Genomic DNA, 14,441 nt, shown 5'->3' with positions numbered 1-14,441 from the left:
TTTCAATTATCACATTTATACATGTGGGGCAGGATCTTGTTTAAGGGCTCAACTGTGGCAGCTGGCAGTGTAGGGATTTGATCAAATGACCAGTGGTTCAACATTATAACCACTGAACTGCCACTTCTCTCATCCCATCACACCCTGGTTCTTCCCCAAACTGTTTACACAAAGTTGAAAGCACACAATTGTTACATTATGATTTAATTTGACTGGAAATAAGAGGACAAAACGTTCCAGTTTATTGATACAGGAACCCCCTGCATACAGGCCTACTAATGCTGTTTAGGACGTGTTAAAGTTTTAAAGGTTAAATGGTCAGATTGATGAAACCACTATGATGGCATACAGTGGATCACAAATGTCTTTGGACACTTACAAATACATATCGATTCCAATGCATTAGTAAACAAGGGCAACATTTTAGCACTGGGACAAAGAAAAAAGTAAAAGAAAAAAAAAATGCTTCAATGTTCATCATCAATGTTAATCCAAAGTTTTATTAAAAAAAAAAAAAAGATTTATAAATTAAAGTAAATATTGAGAAAATGTCTAGCATTAACTTAATCTTCCTTCCTCTAAGTCTCTTCTGAGTGCTGTTAGCTCTGAGAGATTGTATAATTTGAGTGCGAGAGCTGTTTCCAGAAACCCGATTACTGGTTCTCTGAAAAATGGTGGTCTGGGATGTTTGTCATGGTGTGTGGAATCTGTTTCGTGTTTTACAAAGCTCTTCCTGTCATCTTGTCAAATTAGTAACAGTCATTAAGAAAGTTTTTTCCATGGGACACTTGTGATCTCTGACACAAGTAAAGTTTTGGATAGACTTTTGTGATGGTTTGTTTTTAAGAGTGGGAGGAGAAATAGTTGGTAAAAAGACATTGTCTCTGTCCAAGCATCACATAACTTCACAGCTGTGTTTAAGATGAGAGTTTTTATTTTTGTTTGTTTTTTTATGAAAAAAATTCTTTAGTTCATTATTGTGCTGAAAAAAGGAGCTTTTTTAAATGGATAGAATTGACTTTATATTTCATAAATATAATAGTGACATGATTATATATTTTATATAAAGTTTGATATTTATACATGAATATATACCATTTTCAACATTTTTGTTAGAAAAGCGAGTAAACCTACAGTACACTTTTTATTTTTTGTCTAAATGCCAATCATTCTTATTTGATTTTGTGATTATATTATATTATATTATATTATATTATATTATATTATATTATATTATATATAGTATCATCATCATCTTCTTCTTCTTCTTCTTCTTTCGGCTTCTTCCATTAGGGGTTGCCACGGCGGATCATCCGTCTCCATCCCCCCTGTCATCTACAGCTAAACCTCCTCCTTGGTCTTCCTCTTTTCCTTCTTCCTGGTGGCTCCATCCTCAGCATTTTCTACTGATATACCCCACGTCCCTCCTCTGCACATGTCCAAACCATCTCAATCTCGCCTCCCTCACCTTGTCTCCAAAACTTCCTACATTTGCTGTCCCTCTAATAAACTAATTTCTAATCCTGTCCATCCTCGTCACTCCCAACGAAAACCTCAACATCTTCAGCTCTGCTACCTCCAGCTCCACCTCCTGTCTTTTACTCAATGCCACTGTCTCTAAACCATACAACATCGCAGGTCTCACCACAGTCCTATGAACTTTCCCTTTCACATTTGCAGATACTCTTCTATCACAAATCACGCATGCCACTCTTCTCCACCCACTCCACCCTGCCTGCCCTCTTTTCTTTACTTTACTACCTAAACTCCTCCACCTTCACCACCTCTTCTCCCTGCAACCGCACCACTCCACTGCCCTCCCTCTCATTCACACATGTACTCTGTCTTACTCCTACTGACTTTTATTCCCCTTCTCTCCAGCGCATATCTCCACCTCTCCAGGCTCTTCTCAATTTGCTCCCTACTCTCACTACGAATCACAATATCATCAAAAATTATAGTCCACTGAGACTCCTGTCTGACCTCGTCTGTCAACTTGTCCATCACCACTGCAAACAGGAAAGGGCTCAGAGCCAATCATTGATTCAGTCCAACCACCACCTTGAACCAGTCTGTTATTCCTACTGCACAGTTCACTGCTGTCACACTGTCCTCATACATGTCCTGCACCACCCTCACATACTTCTCTGACACACCTGACTTCCTCATACAATACCACAACTCCTCTCTCTTCACCCTGTCATACGCTTTCTCTAAATCCACAAACACACAGTGCAACTCCTTCTGACCTTCTCTATACTTCTCAATCAACATTCTCAAAGCAAATAATGCATCTGTGGTGCTCTTTCTCTGCATGAAAACATACTGTTGCTTGCAGATGGTCACCTCTTCTCTCAGCCTGGCTTCCAATACTCTTTCCCATAACTTCATGGTGTGACTGATCAGCTTTATTCCACTGAAGATACTGCAAGTCTGCACATCTCCCTTATTCTTAGAGATTGGTACCAGCACACTCCTTCTCAATTCCTCACGCCTCCGCTCACTTTCCAAAATCTTGTTAAACAACCTGGGTAAAAACTCCACTGCCATCTCTCCTGAACATCTCCATGCTTCTACTGGTATGTCATCTGGTCCAACCGACTTTCCACTCTTCATCCTCTTAATCGCTGCTATATATTGAGAAAAATCTGTACACCAGTCTAAGTGACTGATGCATGATACAAAAGAGGTAAAATAATTATCTCCCTCATAACAACAATAATTTAAAACATGCTTTTCTTTCATTTTTATTTAATTAAAAATTTTAGAATGAGAAATAGTTGCTACACATCAATGCTTTCAAATGATCTAAAGTGATTTACACAGACTAAAGCATAAAATGGACATTAGATTTTGCATTTATATGTTTATTTTCTGTTTTACCATTTGTGTTTTTGTTGCTGTGTAATTAATGGACCGAAAATCATGGAGTAACAGCAGTGCACTATTAACTGTTAAGGTAGAAATATTATATACATACATACATACATACATACATATACTTTTATTTATTTATTTATAATTAAAAAGCCCAAACCCGCAGAAATTTTCACTGGCACACACTAATAGACTATGAAGTAGATCTGCTATGTAGCTGATTATTGTGTGTATTTTGTAACTTTAACCACCAGATGCCGCTAATGTACACAGTTAACAAGATTCGAGCAATTTATTTATAGTCAGTCCGTCGGCATCAAGTTCAGTTTATCAAATTATTTGAAATGTTAAGAAAAAAGGGGAAACAATACAGCGTTAGTACAACTATTTTATAATCGTATTATAATAGACCACGCCTTTTTTTCCCCCAGCGTTTAAACGTACTTTACGTTTGTGGGTCGTTCTGTTATTGGACGACTGAACTAACCAATGAATACTCATAAGAGTAGCCAATCGTAACACCAGAGAGGCGGGACTTGTCGGAGCACGGCACCGGATATCCTCCAGCCGTGCATTGTGGGATTGACTCAGAAGATCGCTATAACAACCGTGGGGGAAAAAAATATTCAAAGTAATGAATTAAATGGTGCTACCGGGGCGTTTCATGCAATATAACTTCACAATGCCTCGGTTTATAATAAGTTTAGTCCAGTAGCCAAGTTCTCCCAATGTAACGTGATTTGTTTTGGTCGCGGCAATTCAGCATTAATTAGGAGCACGTTCAAATAGTGGAAACGCTTCCATTCGCTTGTGCACTTTTTATACTTGTAGTAATACATTCCGTAGAATTGTTTAGTTAGCATCCTTTATTCGTATTCTCTACTTATCCATCCTGTCAAAATTAATCACAGACCCTGGGGAAAACAAAACCCAGCTCCTTCACTTCACCGATTTCGGCTTCCGTCCCTTTAAACCTGGTCCACCAGCTCGCTGGAGAAGTTCCCGTGAAAATCAAAAGTGAATTCACAGGTAGAGAATGGCTTCCTCGTCCGGAAACGACGACGATCTCACCATCCCGAGGGCGGCCATCAACAAGATGATTAAAGAAACTCTTCCCAACGTGCGGGTGGCCAACGACGCCCGAGAGCTGGTGGTGAACTGCTGCACCGAGTTCATCCACCTGGTTTCCTCCGAGGCCAACGAGATCTGCAACAAGTCCGAGAAAAAGACCATCTCCCCCGAGCATGTCATCAATGGTGAGCACACACAAACATCATGATCATCATCTTCCTGACTTCGTGCATGCGTACTCTCTTTTCTTTGTACCTTGTCGATGTTCACCATACTTCGTGCCATGAAACCCCCTGAGAGTAAGCAGAATGGAGCTGAAGGTAGTATGTAGAAACTTCTTTCTAGACAGCATTATATCCCTCTGGGGAGGAGATTTGCACTTTCAAAAAACTCTAAATACCCAAGTCTCACTCTTGTTTACTCCTCCAAGTTTAAGAGGATAATCTCACTTGGATACTGTACACATGCTTCTGTAATCACAAGCACTGCCCCATGCTCATCTCATGAGCTCTCTTATAAGAGTAAGGATGTACAATTTGACTGTCCCCAGAAGATGTTTGCATTCAAGTCCTATAAATGTATGTCGATTGTGTTGTTTTTGACAGCAAGTAAAAAGAAAGTGAAGGACACTTTTCAGAGTAACTCATAACCTTTTAGATACTATTGTTCTAATATCCATAAAGCAACAAAAAGCTTGGGCAGTTTTTGTAATTGTAAAGTGTTACCCAGTTCTTATGTGTTTTGCACTGCCCTTGCCATCATGTTACATACTCTCATGATAACATGGTTCGATTGATTGCGATTCAAATGCACATTTGCTTTCAGTTCATTTTTTTAGCACGTGTTCGGTGAATGCGACTTTCGCCTTGTTTGATATTGTAGTGTTGGAAAATAAGGTGTCGCTGCCCCTGAGCTTGGTTTGACTTGTCTTTTGTGGTTGTAAGTTCCTGTGTTGTCATGACTAAGTAGTGTAAATAAAGTCTCCTCAACCACATCATTATAAACAGTGAGCATGGATTTCCTGCTGGGGGAAGAGTATCTTACTTGCACCTGAGACATAGGAAGACGTTTTATTCTTTTCTTCAGGTATAGTGTTCACACAGGGTATGTCGTTGAGGTTGTGGTCCACTAAACGTGGAGTTATTTTTAGATTGAAAACATTTGATCCTAGTTATTAGGTGTGTGTGCTCACATTTCATGCCTAATAACTACATAGTTAAAGTCCAAACAACAAAAAGCTTTCAAAAACTGACTTTTGATATTTTAATATGTTGAATAAATGAATATTTCTGACTAAATTAAATATTTCAGTGTCCCACTGAAAGGGAACTTGAACCTGGAAGATGAGTGAAATTCAGATTGACTTTCAGAGACTATAAAGCTGCATTTGTCTTTCAAAAGATTCATGCTTCTTTTAGATATGCAGGACCCTGATATACTGTAAGATAATTAAGGCCAAACTATGTGAGACACGGCATTAAAATTTGCTGTTGTTTGTGCGCAACACCATTATGTTTAAAGCAGATCACTCATAGTTCTAGCTAAAATAGCAGAGGAAGCCTCTTTTGGTTAAGCAAATAATTTTACAAATCAACAGTGACCCGTTTTTCTTATTCCATGGCTCAAGCTGGTCAGGACCTAAACTGTACCAAGTACAATTTCTGTGGTGATTTAGCTACGGTGCAGAAACCTGCTGTATTTGTGAGCTTCTACTGCAGCAAATCACATCATTTAGAAACTAATAACATACCCAACTTATAGAACCTTTGTCAATTAAGGCTTCACTCAATTTTAAGTGTGTCCTTCAGAGCCTAGACTGAATACCACGGCAGTTTTAACCTTTTCTGCTTTCCATGGAGTTTCTTCTAAAGGCGTTAGCTTTCATCATCCACATGAATGTTGTTTAAACCTCACTGCGTTCAGTTTGCTGTAAAACCTGAGGGAAATTGAGCATTTTACCTTATAAAAGTTATAATGATGCAACAAATGCTTTTTATTTTTGAATTTATAGTATTCATTTCATTTAGTTACACCAAACTTAAAGAAGCTTGCGTTATCTTAAATATTTTATTGTCTGTTTCTGGAAACTATGAACTAACAAATGTAGAAAGAGTTCATATAGGGAAAAGAATTTAAGTTTTCCACTTAAGAACAGACATAGCGAAATTACACCTACTGGCTTCACTGTCGGATTAATATCTGCGTCTCGGAACTATATGGTTTATAGCTAAACATAGGACGCAAGCTTTGGACTTTTTAACTCAATTACTTGTGCTTGTTTTTTTTCTGTATCATCCTAACCTGCCTATTTTCAGTTTTTCTTCTAACCCATGTAATTATTGTGCTTTGCATTGGTGTAAATATAAAGTTAAATACCTGTCTAGTTTAATTTTCTGCTTTAGAAATATTTGAATACTGAACTAGTAAAATCTTTGAGACCTTCCAGGTAAAATCATCTGGACTGACATGCACAAAAGACATACCATAGTAAAAAAAAAAAAAAAACCTTTTGTTTCGGCATCTCCCATTAGGTGTTGCCACAGCGGATCATCCGTATTCATGATCCGCATTTTTGATTTGGCACACCATAGTAACTAGGACTAAATGCCATGGGATTGTCTTGTATAGAAGCCACTACTATTTTACTGGCACAGAGGTCATACTTCCTTTGCTAGGACTGAGAGATACAGCTTCATCCTCTTGAATTGTTCAGAATAAAGCCCACCTCCACGGGTAGACAGGGAGATTTGGCTTCCTTCACTTGGACTGACAGGTGCCGAGGCCACGCCTCCTTCACCGTAATGGATTGGTAGAGACATGTACACAATTCTAAGCTGGAGTGTGATGTCTCTTTTGTCTTTATCAGTGTTTATTTTTTGTAAAAGGCAGCATTTTGATATCTTCAAGGTAGTGATTCACTGTTAATTGTATCGCAATCGCAGTGTCAGCTTGTGCGACATGTAAAAAATATACTGTAACTATATAGATGTTTTTATTTGTTTTGTTTAATTCAGCTGTCCCTTGGAGAATCTTTGTTTTTACATGAATGCAAATGTTATTTTATTTTGTTAAGAAAAATATTCATTTTGAAAACCTTTACAAAACTTGATAACCAATCAATGGACTCATAAAACCATTTATTATATCATAATCGAATATCACAATATTGACCACAATAATCGCAACATGGCATTTTTCCCAAATCGTGCAGCCCTACTTCATTGGTACTTGTAGGGAGACCAGGATCGAAGGACGCATGCAGGACCATGTAGCCAGGTCACTGACAAATGCTAATGGCTATTAAGTACATTAGACCCAATATGATATGTTGGTGTTGTTTCACAATATGAGGTGTTGTTTCACTTAAGAGAGTGAATATTCTGCAGTGACACCAGACAGTTAGATGAGAAATACATTCTTAAGCCAGAAATAATTGCAAACATCACACACTTCCACTTTCTCTATACAGTGCTTTCTGAAACTGGCTGATACACTGGGTTATGTTAAACATAAGGAAGTGAGAAGACATCTTTATATATCTTATAACTCAGATAGCAGCATTCTGTGCAGACAGTGTGTTTGGGAATGACAAAAAAAAAAACAGACCTTCACACCTCATGTTTTTGCTTAGTAATGTCTGTAGTAGCCTTATTCTCTAAATGTCCCACATGATTAATAATAATTAATAAGGTGATAATAGTGCACAGTTAGTAGTTTGCTAAGCTCATTCATGCTGTGGTCTTCAGGTCGGTATCTTCAGGGAGGTGGTAGCTCAGTGGTTAAGGCCTTTATCTTTGGATCTGAAGGTCACAGGTTAAAATCCTAACACCATCATGCTGCCACTGCTGGGCACTTGAATAAGGCTCTAAACCCTCCCCTGCTCTGTTGTAAGTCGCTTTGGATAAGGGCGTCTGCCTCCTTCTTCTTTCAGCGTCTCCCATTAGGGGTCACCACAGCGGGTCATCTGTCTCCATACCCCCCTGTCCTCTACATCTGCCTCTTTCAACCCAACTACCTGCATGTCCTCCCTCACCACATCCATAAACCACCTCCTTGGTTTTCCTCTTTTCCTTCTTCCTGGTGGCTCCATCCTCAGCATTCTCCTACTGATATAACCCATGTCCCTCCTCTGCACATGTCTAAACCATCTAAATTTAACCTCCCTCACTTTGTCCCCAAAACGTCCTACATGCGCTGTCCTTCTAATAAACTAATTTCCAATATTGTCCATCCTCGTCACTCCCAACGAAAACCTCAAAATCTTCAGCTCTGCTACCTCCAGCTCCACCTCCTGTCTTTTACTCAATGCCACTGTCTCTAACCCATACAACATCACAGGTCTCACCACAGTCCTATAAACTTTCCCTTTCATTCTTGCAGATACCCTTCTATCACAAATCACTCCTGACACTTTTCTCCACCCACTCCACCCTGCCTGGACTCTTTTCTTCACTTCTCTAACACACTCTCCATTACTTTGCACTGTTGACCCCAGGTACCTGAACCATACTGTTGCTCACCTCTTCTCTCAGCCTGGCTTCCACTACTCTTTCCAATAACTTCATGGTGTGGCTGATCAACTTAATTCCCCTGTAGTTACTGCAGGTCTGCACATCTCCCTTATTCTTAAAGATCGGTACCAGCACACTCCTTCTCCATTCCTCAGGCATCCGCTCACCTTCCAGAATCTTGTTAAACAACCCGGTTAAAAACTCCACTGCCATCTAAGGGTCTCGGTTTGTGTGATGATACAGGCCAATAATAGTTGTGACTAATAAATCACAGGCATGCTGTAAATAAGTCCCCTCTTTTTACTTCGTCTCTTTCAGCACTTGAAAGTCTTGGCTTTGGATCCTACATTACGGAAGTGAAGGACGTTTTGCAGGAATGTAAGACAGTTGCACTAAAGCGGAGAAAGGCAAGCTCACGTTTGGAAAACCTCGGCATCCCTGAAGAGGAGCTTCTTCGCCAGCAGCAGGAGTTATTCGCCAAGGTAAGAATCACAAACCGGGCCTTCTCTAAAGCATTATTTTTTAACTGTTCTAAATGTTTTGTTAATTGTTCTTGCAGCCCTGCATATACTGTGTTGCACACTGGGGTGTGCTTGTGGTGATGGTTTAAGAGCATCAGGCTCAGGAGTGTTGCAGAATATTTAAATAAACTTACTGCTGGGTTGTAAAACGGTCTTATAACCAAAATATCCATCAAGCAGCAAGCAGTGGAAAGTATCCAACTGCAGTGAAGGGTAGAGGACTGATAACTCCTGTTTGGACTAAGATTTTAGATGGTATATTTACAGGAACTGGACCAGCTAGGTAAAAACTTTTTTCATAGTGGTGAATCGGCATGTTTGTATTGTTGGTATTTGTTCATTTTTATTTAATATGTACAATATTTGGCCAAATTGTTTGTGTACCCTTGACAAGTCTCACCCATATGAGCTTTTTGAACATTTCTTTCCAGGTTTATTTGCTCTTATTATACCCTCTACTTTTCTTTGATGACCTTCACTAGACTTTGGAGCATGATTAGGGAAATCTTTGGGCCCTTTCAGTCACACAAGCATTAGTAAGGTCAGGCTGTAATGAGAGAATGGTTTTTTAGGAGTTTTTCCTCCCAGCCTTGAGAAACCATGTCTTTTGGACATTGCTTTGTCCACAGAGACATTATCATGCCACACCAGGTTTGGACAAGGCCTCTTAGGACTTGCTTACACATGTATCCTGTGTGAACGGATCAGTGAACAGTGCTAAGTAAAGGTGTGACAAGGGACAAATGCGACTAGATGATTTGATCACATACGAACACAAATGCATCCTAGGGAATCCCAGACAGCCACCACCTATCTGAGTGCTGTGCTGCTCTTTCAGGAACACATGTAATCATTGCGAAACTGTCTGGAAATCCCGCTTAATGGTCATACAATGCAAATGGGTCAAAAGGATGCTATGACGGAGTAGAGGAAAGCAGCTGCTTCGTTTGTTTTCTCACCAATCATGAATGCTAAGTTCAGTTAGCAGACTCTGTTGCTGAAATGTTTGATGTCAAAGCTGAAATGCTCTGAAGGGGAACATAAGATGAGATTGAATGATGATGACATTTCCACTTAAAAATAACTGTAGCATAACACCATGACAGCCGGTCACTAGATGAAGAGATGTGTGAAATCCGAACATAAGATGCATTCTTAATGCTAAGTGTGAAAGGCTATGTGTCTTGACTGCCTACAAGGAAGCGTGTTAATGCCAGATATGAACAATCTACATTGCATTGCATTTATTTGGCTTTTTTTTTTTTTTTTTTTTAAAACATGCTCCAGAGAGGGTACATTTGTGAACACTGGTTTGTTTTGTAGTGTAGACTGAGAAAATGCAGATATATGAAAAAGATTGTGTCATGTGACCCATTCATCTTAAAATAATCTTTATAGTCAAAGCAGCTGTTTTTACACAAGAGCAGGATAGGAATGTAAGCAATTTCATACGCTTCAGTGTGGATGAACAATTTTTTAAAAACGTCAGTGTGGCTTGAAAGTGTTTTAAAATAAAAACACATTATTCAGCTCTATCCAGATTAATGTACATGTAGCTCAAAGAATTCAAGGATATTCTAAGCCAGGGATGTGCCAGTGATAAAGGCCAGCAATTTTTTCTCCTTCATAAGAAGGGACCAGATTATTAATCCATACGAACACATTTTACATAACTTTTTAATTTACTCTTGTAAATGTACAATTCATGCAATGAGTTTATTAACTATAAATCTTGTGCAGTTATGCTTATTCAAATGGCCAACTTTGTTAAATGATTAGCAAATGTGTACATTCTCAACAAATGTACAAAGACCCTATTCCTATTTCTGATTAGTAGCCAAGAGAACATTCTCAAACTACCATCAGAGAACAGTTAGAAGGGATATATAAAACAGTTATTAAAAGGAAAGTTCAATTCGAAAAATTTGAAAGCTTAATTGTGATTTTAGCTCACATTTAACAAAAACTAAAAAAATTGAATAAGGTGACATGCCAATCAGCTAATCACCTCAAAACACCTGCAAAATGGTCTCTCAGTTTGGTTCACTAGGCTACACAATCATGGAGAAGACTGCTGATCTGACAGTTGTCCAGAAGACAATCAATGACACCCTTCACAAGGAGGGTAAGCAACAAACATTCATGGCCAAAGAAGCTGACTTTTCAAAATGCTGTATCCAAGCATGTTAACAGAAAGTTCGGTGAAAGAAAAAAGTGTGGAAGTAAAAGCCAACTGAGAGAACCGCAGCCTTGAGAGGCTTGTCAAGCAAAACCGATTCAAGAGTTTGGGTGAACTTCACAAGGAATGGACTGAGGCTTGGGTCCAGGCATCAAAACCCAAGGCTTATAACCCAAGTAGCTTAAAGTCCAGTGTTAAGTTTCCACAGTCTGTGATGATTTGGGGTGCAATGTCATCTGCTGGTGTTGGGCACTGCACCCATTTACCAAGAAATATTAGAGCACTTTATGCTTCCCTCTGCTGACCAGCTTTATTGAGATGCTGATTTCATTTTCCAGCAGGATTTGGCACCTGCCTTCACTGCCAAAAGCACCAAAAGTTGGTTAAATGACCATGGTGTTGGTGTGCTTGACTGGCCAGCAAACTCACCAGACCTGAACTCCATAGAGAATCTGTGTGGTTATTGTCAATAGGAAAATGAAAAGATGAGCTGCAAAGAAACCTGGGCTTCCATACCACCTCAGCAGCGCCACAGACTGATCACCTCCATGCCATGCCGAATTAAGGCAGTAATTCAAGCAAAAGGAGCCCCTACCAAGTATTGAGTACATATACAGTATATAAACATACTTTCCAGAAGGCCAACAATTCACTAAAATGTTTTTTTGATTGGTCTTATGAAGTATTAAAATCTTTTGAGATGGTGAATTAGTGAAATGTGAGACAAAAAACATCACAATCAAACGAACCAAAGACTTAAACTACTTCAGTCTGTGAGCACTAAGTTTATTTAATACACAAGTTTCACAATTGGAGTTGAATTACTGAAATAAATGAACTGTTCCACAACATTCTAATTCATTTAGATTGTATGTTGTTCTTTCTTCTGTTTGAACACAGTTTTCACTGTCACTTTCTTTTTTTCACATTCTTTTTCTTTTTGCTCATTTTGGTGAATGTTCTCAGTAGCACATATCCTATTATGTTTTAATTACTATAGTGACAGGCAGAAACTAGCGCCCTCTCCTGGTTGGAGAATGAACATTCTCATATGGGATGATAAAGTCTTTTTATTTTTCAGCGATCAGACTGACATGGCCCTGCAGGCCGTATTTAAAGATACTGCTGGCCGTCAGTTGCGCATCCCTGTTTTAAGAGGTTGTGTGCTTCCAACTTTCAGGAAGTCTTACAGTGTGTGATGATCGGGTGTCTACATACTTTTGGCCAGATAGTGTATTTGTTGAGAGATGAAGGAAAGCTCATGCACTGTGGGGACCTGCTAAGTACATAATAATGACTCCAATGGCATTTATACTCTACTGTGAATTTCTTAGAGCATTTTCTTCCTAGTGTATATAAAGCGGTGTGTGTGCGTGTCCCTCACTTATGTGACCTGTGTGTTTTGCAGGCACGGCAGCAGCAGGCAGAACTCGCCCAACAGGAGTGGCTGCAGATGCAACAAGCAGCACATCAGGCTCAGTTAGCAGCAGCTTCAGCCACCGCAGCTCAACACGCCCGATCCTCCCAGGAAGATGATGAAGAGGATGATATGTGATCTCTCTCTCTCTCTCACTCTCTCTCTCTCTCTCTCTCTCTCTCTCTCTCTCTCACTTGCACTCTCTCTCTATATATATTCTATATCTCTTTATGTCTTTGTCTTTCTCTTTCTCACTCACAGTATCCGTTTATATTGACTTTTTAGAGAAAAAAAAAAAACATGGCCAGACGGCTGTTTTATTTGGCTTTCCCCCTTTGTCAAGATATTTAGGCTTTTTTTCCCCCCTTCCTTTTATTTTCAGAGACATATTTCTTCATTATGAATTCCTGATTTTCTTTCAGACAGTTAAAATATTTGAAGCCGCCATATTGTATGTGAATCATTGTTTTTAGACTTTGGATCGTATAATATCTCGGCGGCAGAAGATGCGTTCTGTTTAATTGTTCTCGGTTTGGTGCAGGAATGAGTGTTTAAACTCAAATGCCTCCTATTTTAGGTGTCCTGTAGATTTCTTGCTTTTTTGTATATGTAAAAAAATTATGAGTAACAAATCTTTTTTTTTTTTTTTTTTTTCTTGGTGATTTTGATTTTTACATCAATTGTTCCTTCCCGGTTTTGCTCTTTGTGTTGGGCAGAGAGCTGATCTGGGTTGTAAAGTAGGACTTTTCTTTTTTTGTTTTGTTTTTAGTTGAGTTGGTAAGAGTACAGTGTATGTAGGATGCAGCTTTTGTCTGGCCTGTGTTCATAACAGTATTGAAAGGAGAGCTACAGAATGATATCTGTCTCTTTAGTACCAAAGATAGAGATGAAACTTCAGTCACCAGATAGTCTTAAGAAATTCTCTGGACAGTTTTACACTCTTTACAAAAAGATGCTCTCGTGACTGATGGCACTGAACTACGCCACCATCAGTGTCCCTATATTGATAGCAACTATCAAACTGTAAAATGTTTTCATACCCAAGCAGAAGGTTTTTGTTCCTCTGTATCTCTCTGGTGCAATGTGTAGAAGTTGCATTGTGAATGTGCGGTCAATTATTGTGACGATTGGTAAGTTTTAGTTGAGGCACGTGTTCACATGGCTTTGCAGGAGCTGTAAGCTGTATTCTCTAAGCAATAAAAGTCAACATGTTTTATAATCTATGCTCAGAGTGTTTTTTTCCCCCTCAGTATAGGGGGGGGACACAGAGGCACTACAGGTTGCTCTCTCTTCTTGTAGCCCTCATAGCTTCAGTCCCAAACCATCCAGGGCATTTTCCCACCTAACATTCCAAAACATTTCCAGGATAGTCTTCGGATATATTGCTACACAGATAAGGACAAACCTAAATCAAAGCAAAGTAAAATATGCTTACAGTTAAAATGTAAATTGTTTATTTACATTGAATAGTTAATCAACAAAGATTTAGGGTTTTCACATAATTTGCAGCTTATTTACTGCAGGTTTTAGGAAAAACTTTAAAGTCATATTAACTAACTGAACTGACTGACTGAACAAAACCTGGATTGGGACAATGTCCACTGTTTGAAGCGCTATACAAATAAAACCGAATTTCAATTGAATTTATACTGGAGCTTGGAAATTACGAAAGGTAAAAACTTTGTAATGTTTTACATGTTCAACACTTCACTCCTTCCTCGAATATAATGCATATTGAATACATTTATATAATTAGGTATAAACTATAGATCATTGTCACAGCAGAAAGCAGTTGAACCTTAACTGAGGTGTAAAAGGAAATTGAAAAACCATTCAAATGAATACAAGATGGGTCGTGAAGACTA

The 14,441-nt window shown here is 38.9% G+C and overlaps 1 protein-coding gene across 1 annotated transcript; it reads left to right on the top strand.

The window, feature by feature from the left end:
- The first annotated feature begins 3,419 nt into the window (after positions 1–3,419).
- On the top strand, positions 3,420–13,795 carry dr1 (down-regulator of transcription 1). The gene is made up of 3 exons (XM_046871093.1): positions 3,420–4,133; positions 8,778–8,941; positions 12,568–13,795. Exons 1-3 carry the CDS (start codon positions 3,914–3,916, stop codon positions 12,712–12,714), a joined length of 531 nt encoding a protein of 176 aa, XP_046727049.1. The 5' UTR covers positions 3,420–3,913; the 3' UTR covers positions 12,715–13,795.
- Positions 13,796–14,441: the final 646 nt, after the last annotated feature.

This window comes from Silurus meridionalis, chromosome 1 (genome assembly GCF_014805685.1).
Source record: "Silurus meridionalis isolate SWU-2019-XX chromosome 1, ASM1480568v1, whole genome shotgun sequence".
NCBI lineage: Eukaryota > Metazoa > Chordata > Actinopteri > Siluriformes > Siluridae > Silurus > Silurus meridionalis.
Note: the sequence above shows the minus strand (reverse complement) of the source record. Positions and strands in the feature narration are given on the sequence as shown.

Bases quoted from the DNA above. Each gene is read 5' to 3' on its own strand.
- dr1 (XM_046871093.1), top strand. From the start codon at position 3,914: ATGGCTTCCTCGTCCGGAAACGACGACGATCTCACCATCCCGAGGGCG. The intron at 4,134-8,777 runs GTGAGCACACAC...CGTCTCTTTCAG, and splicing joins CCCCGAGCATGTCATCAATG to CACTTGAAAGTCTTGGCTTT. The intron at 8,942-12,567 runs GTAAGAATCACA...TGTGTTTTGCAG, and splicing joins AGCAGGAGTTATTCGCCAAG to GCACGGCAGCAGCAGGCAGA.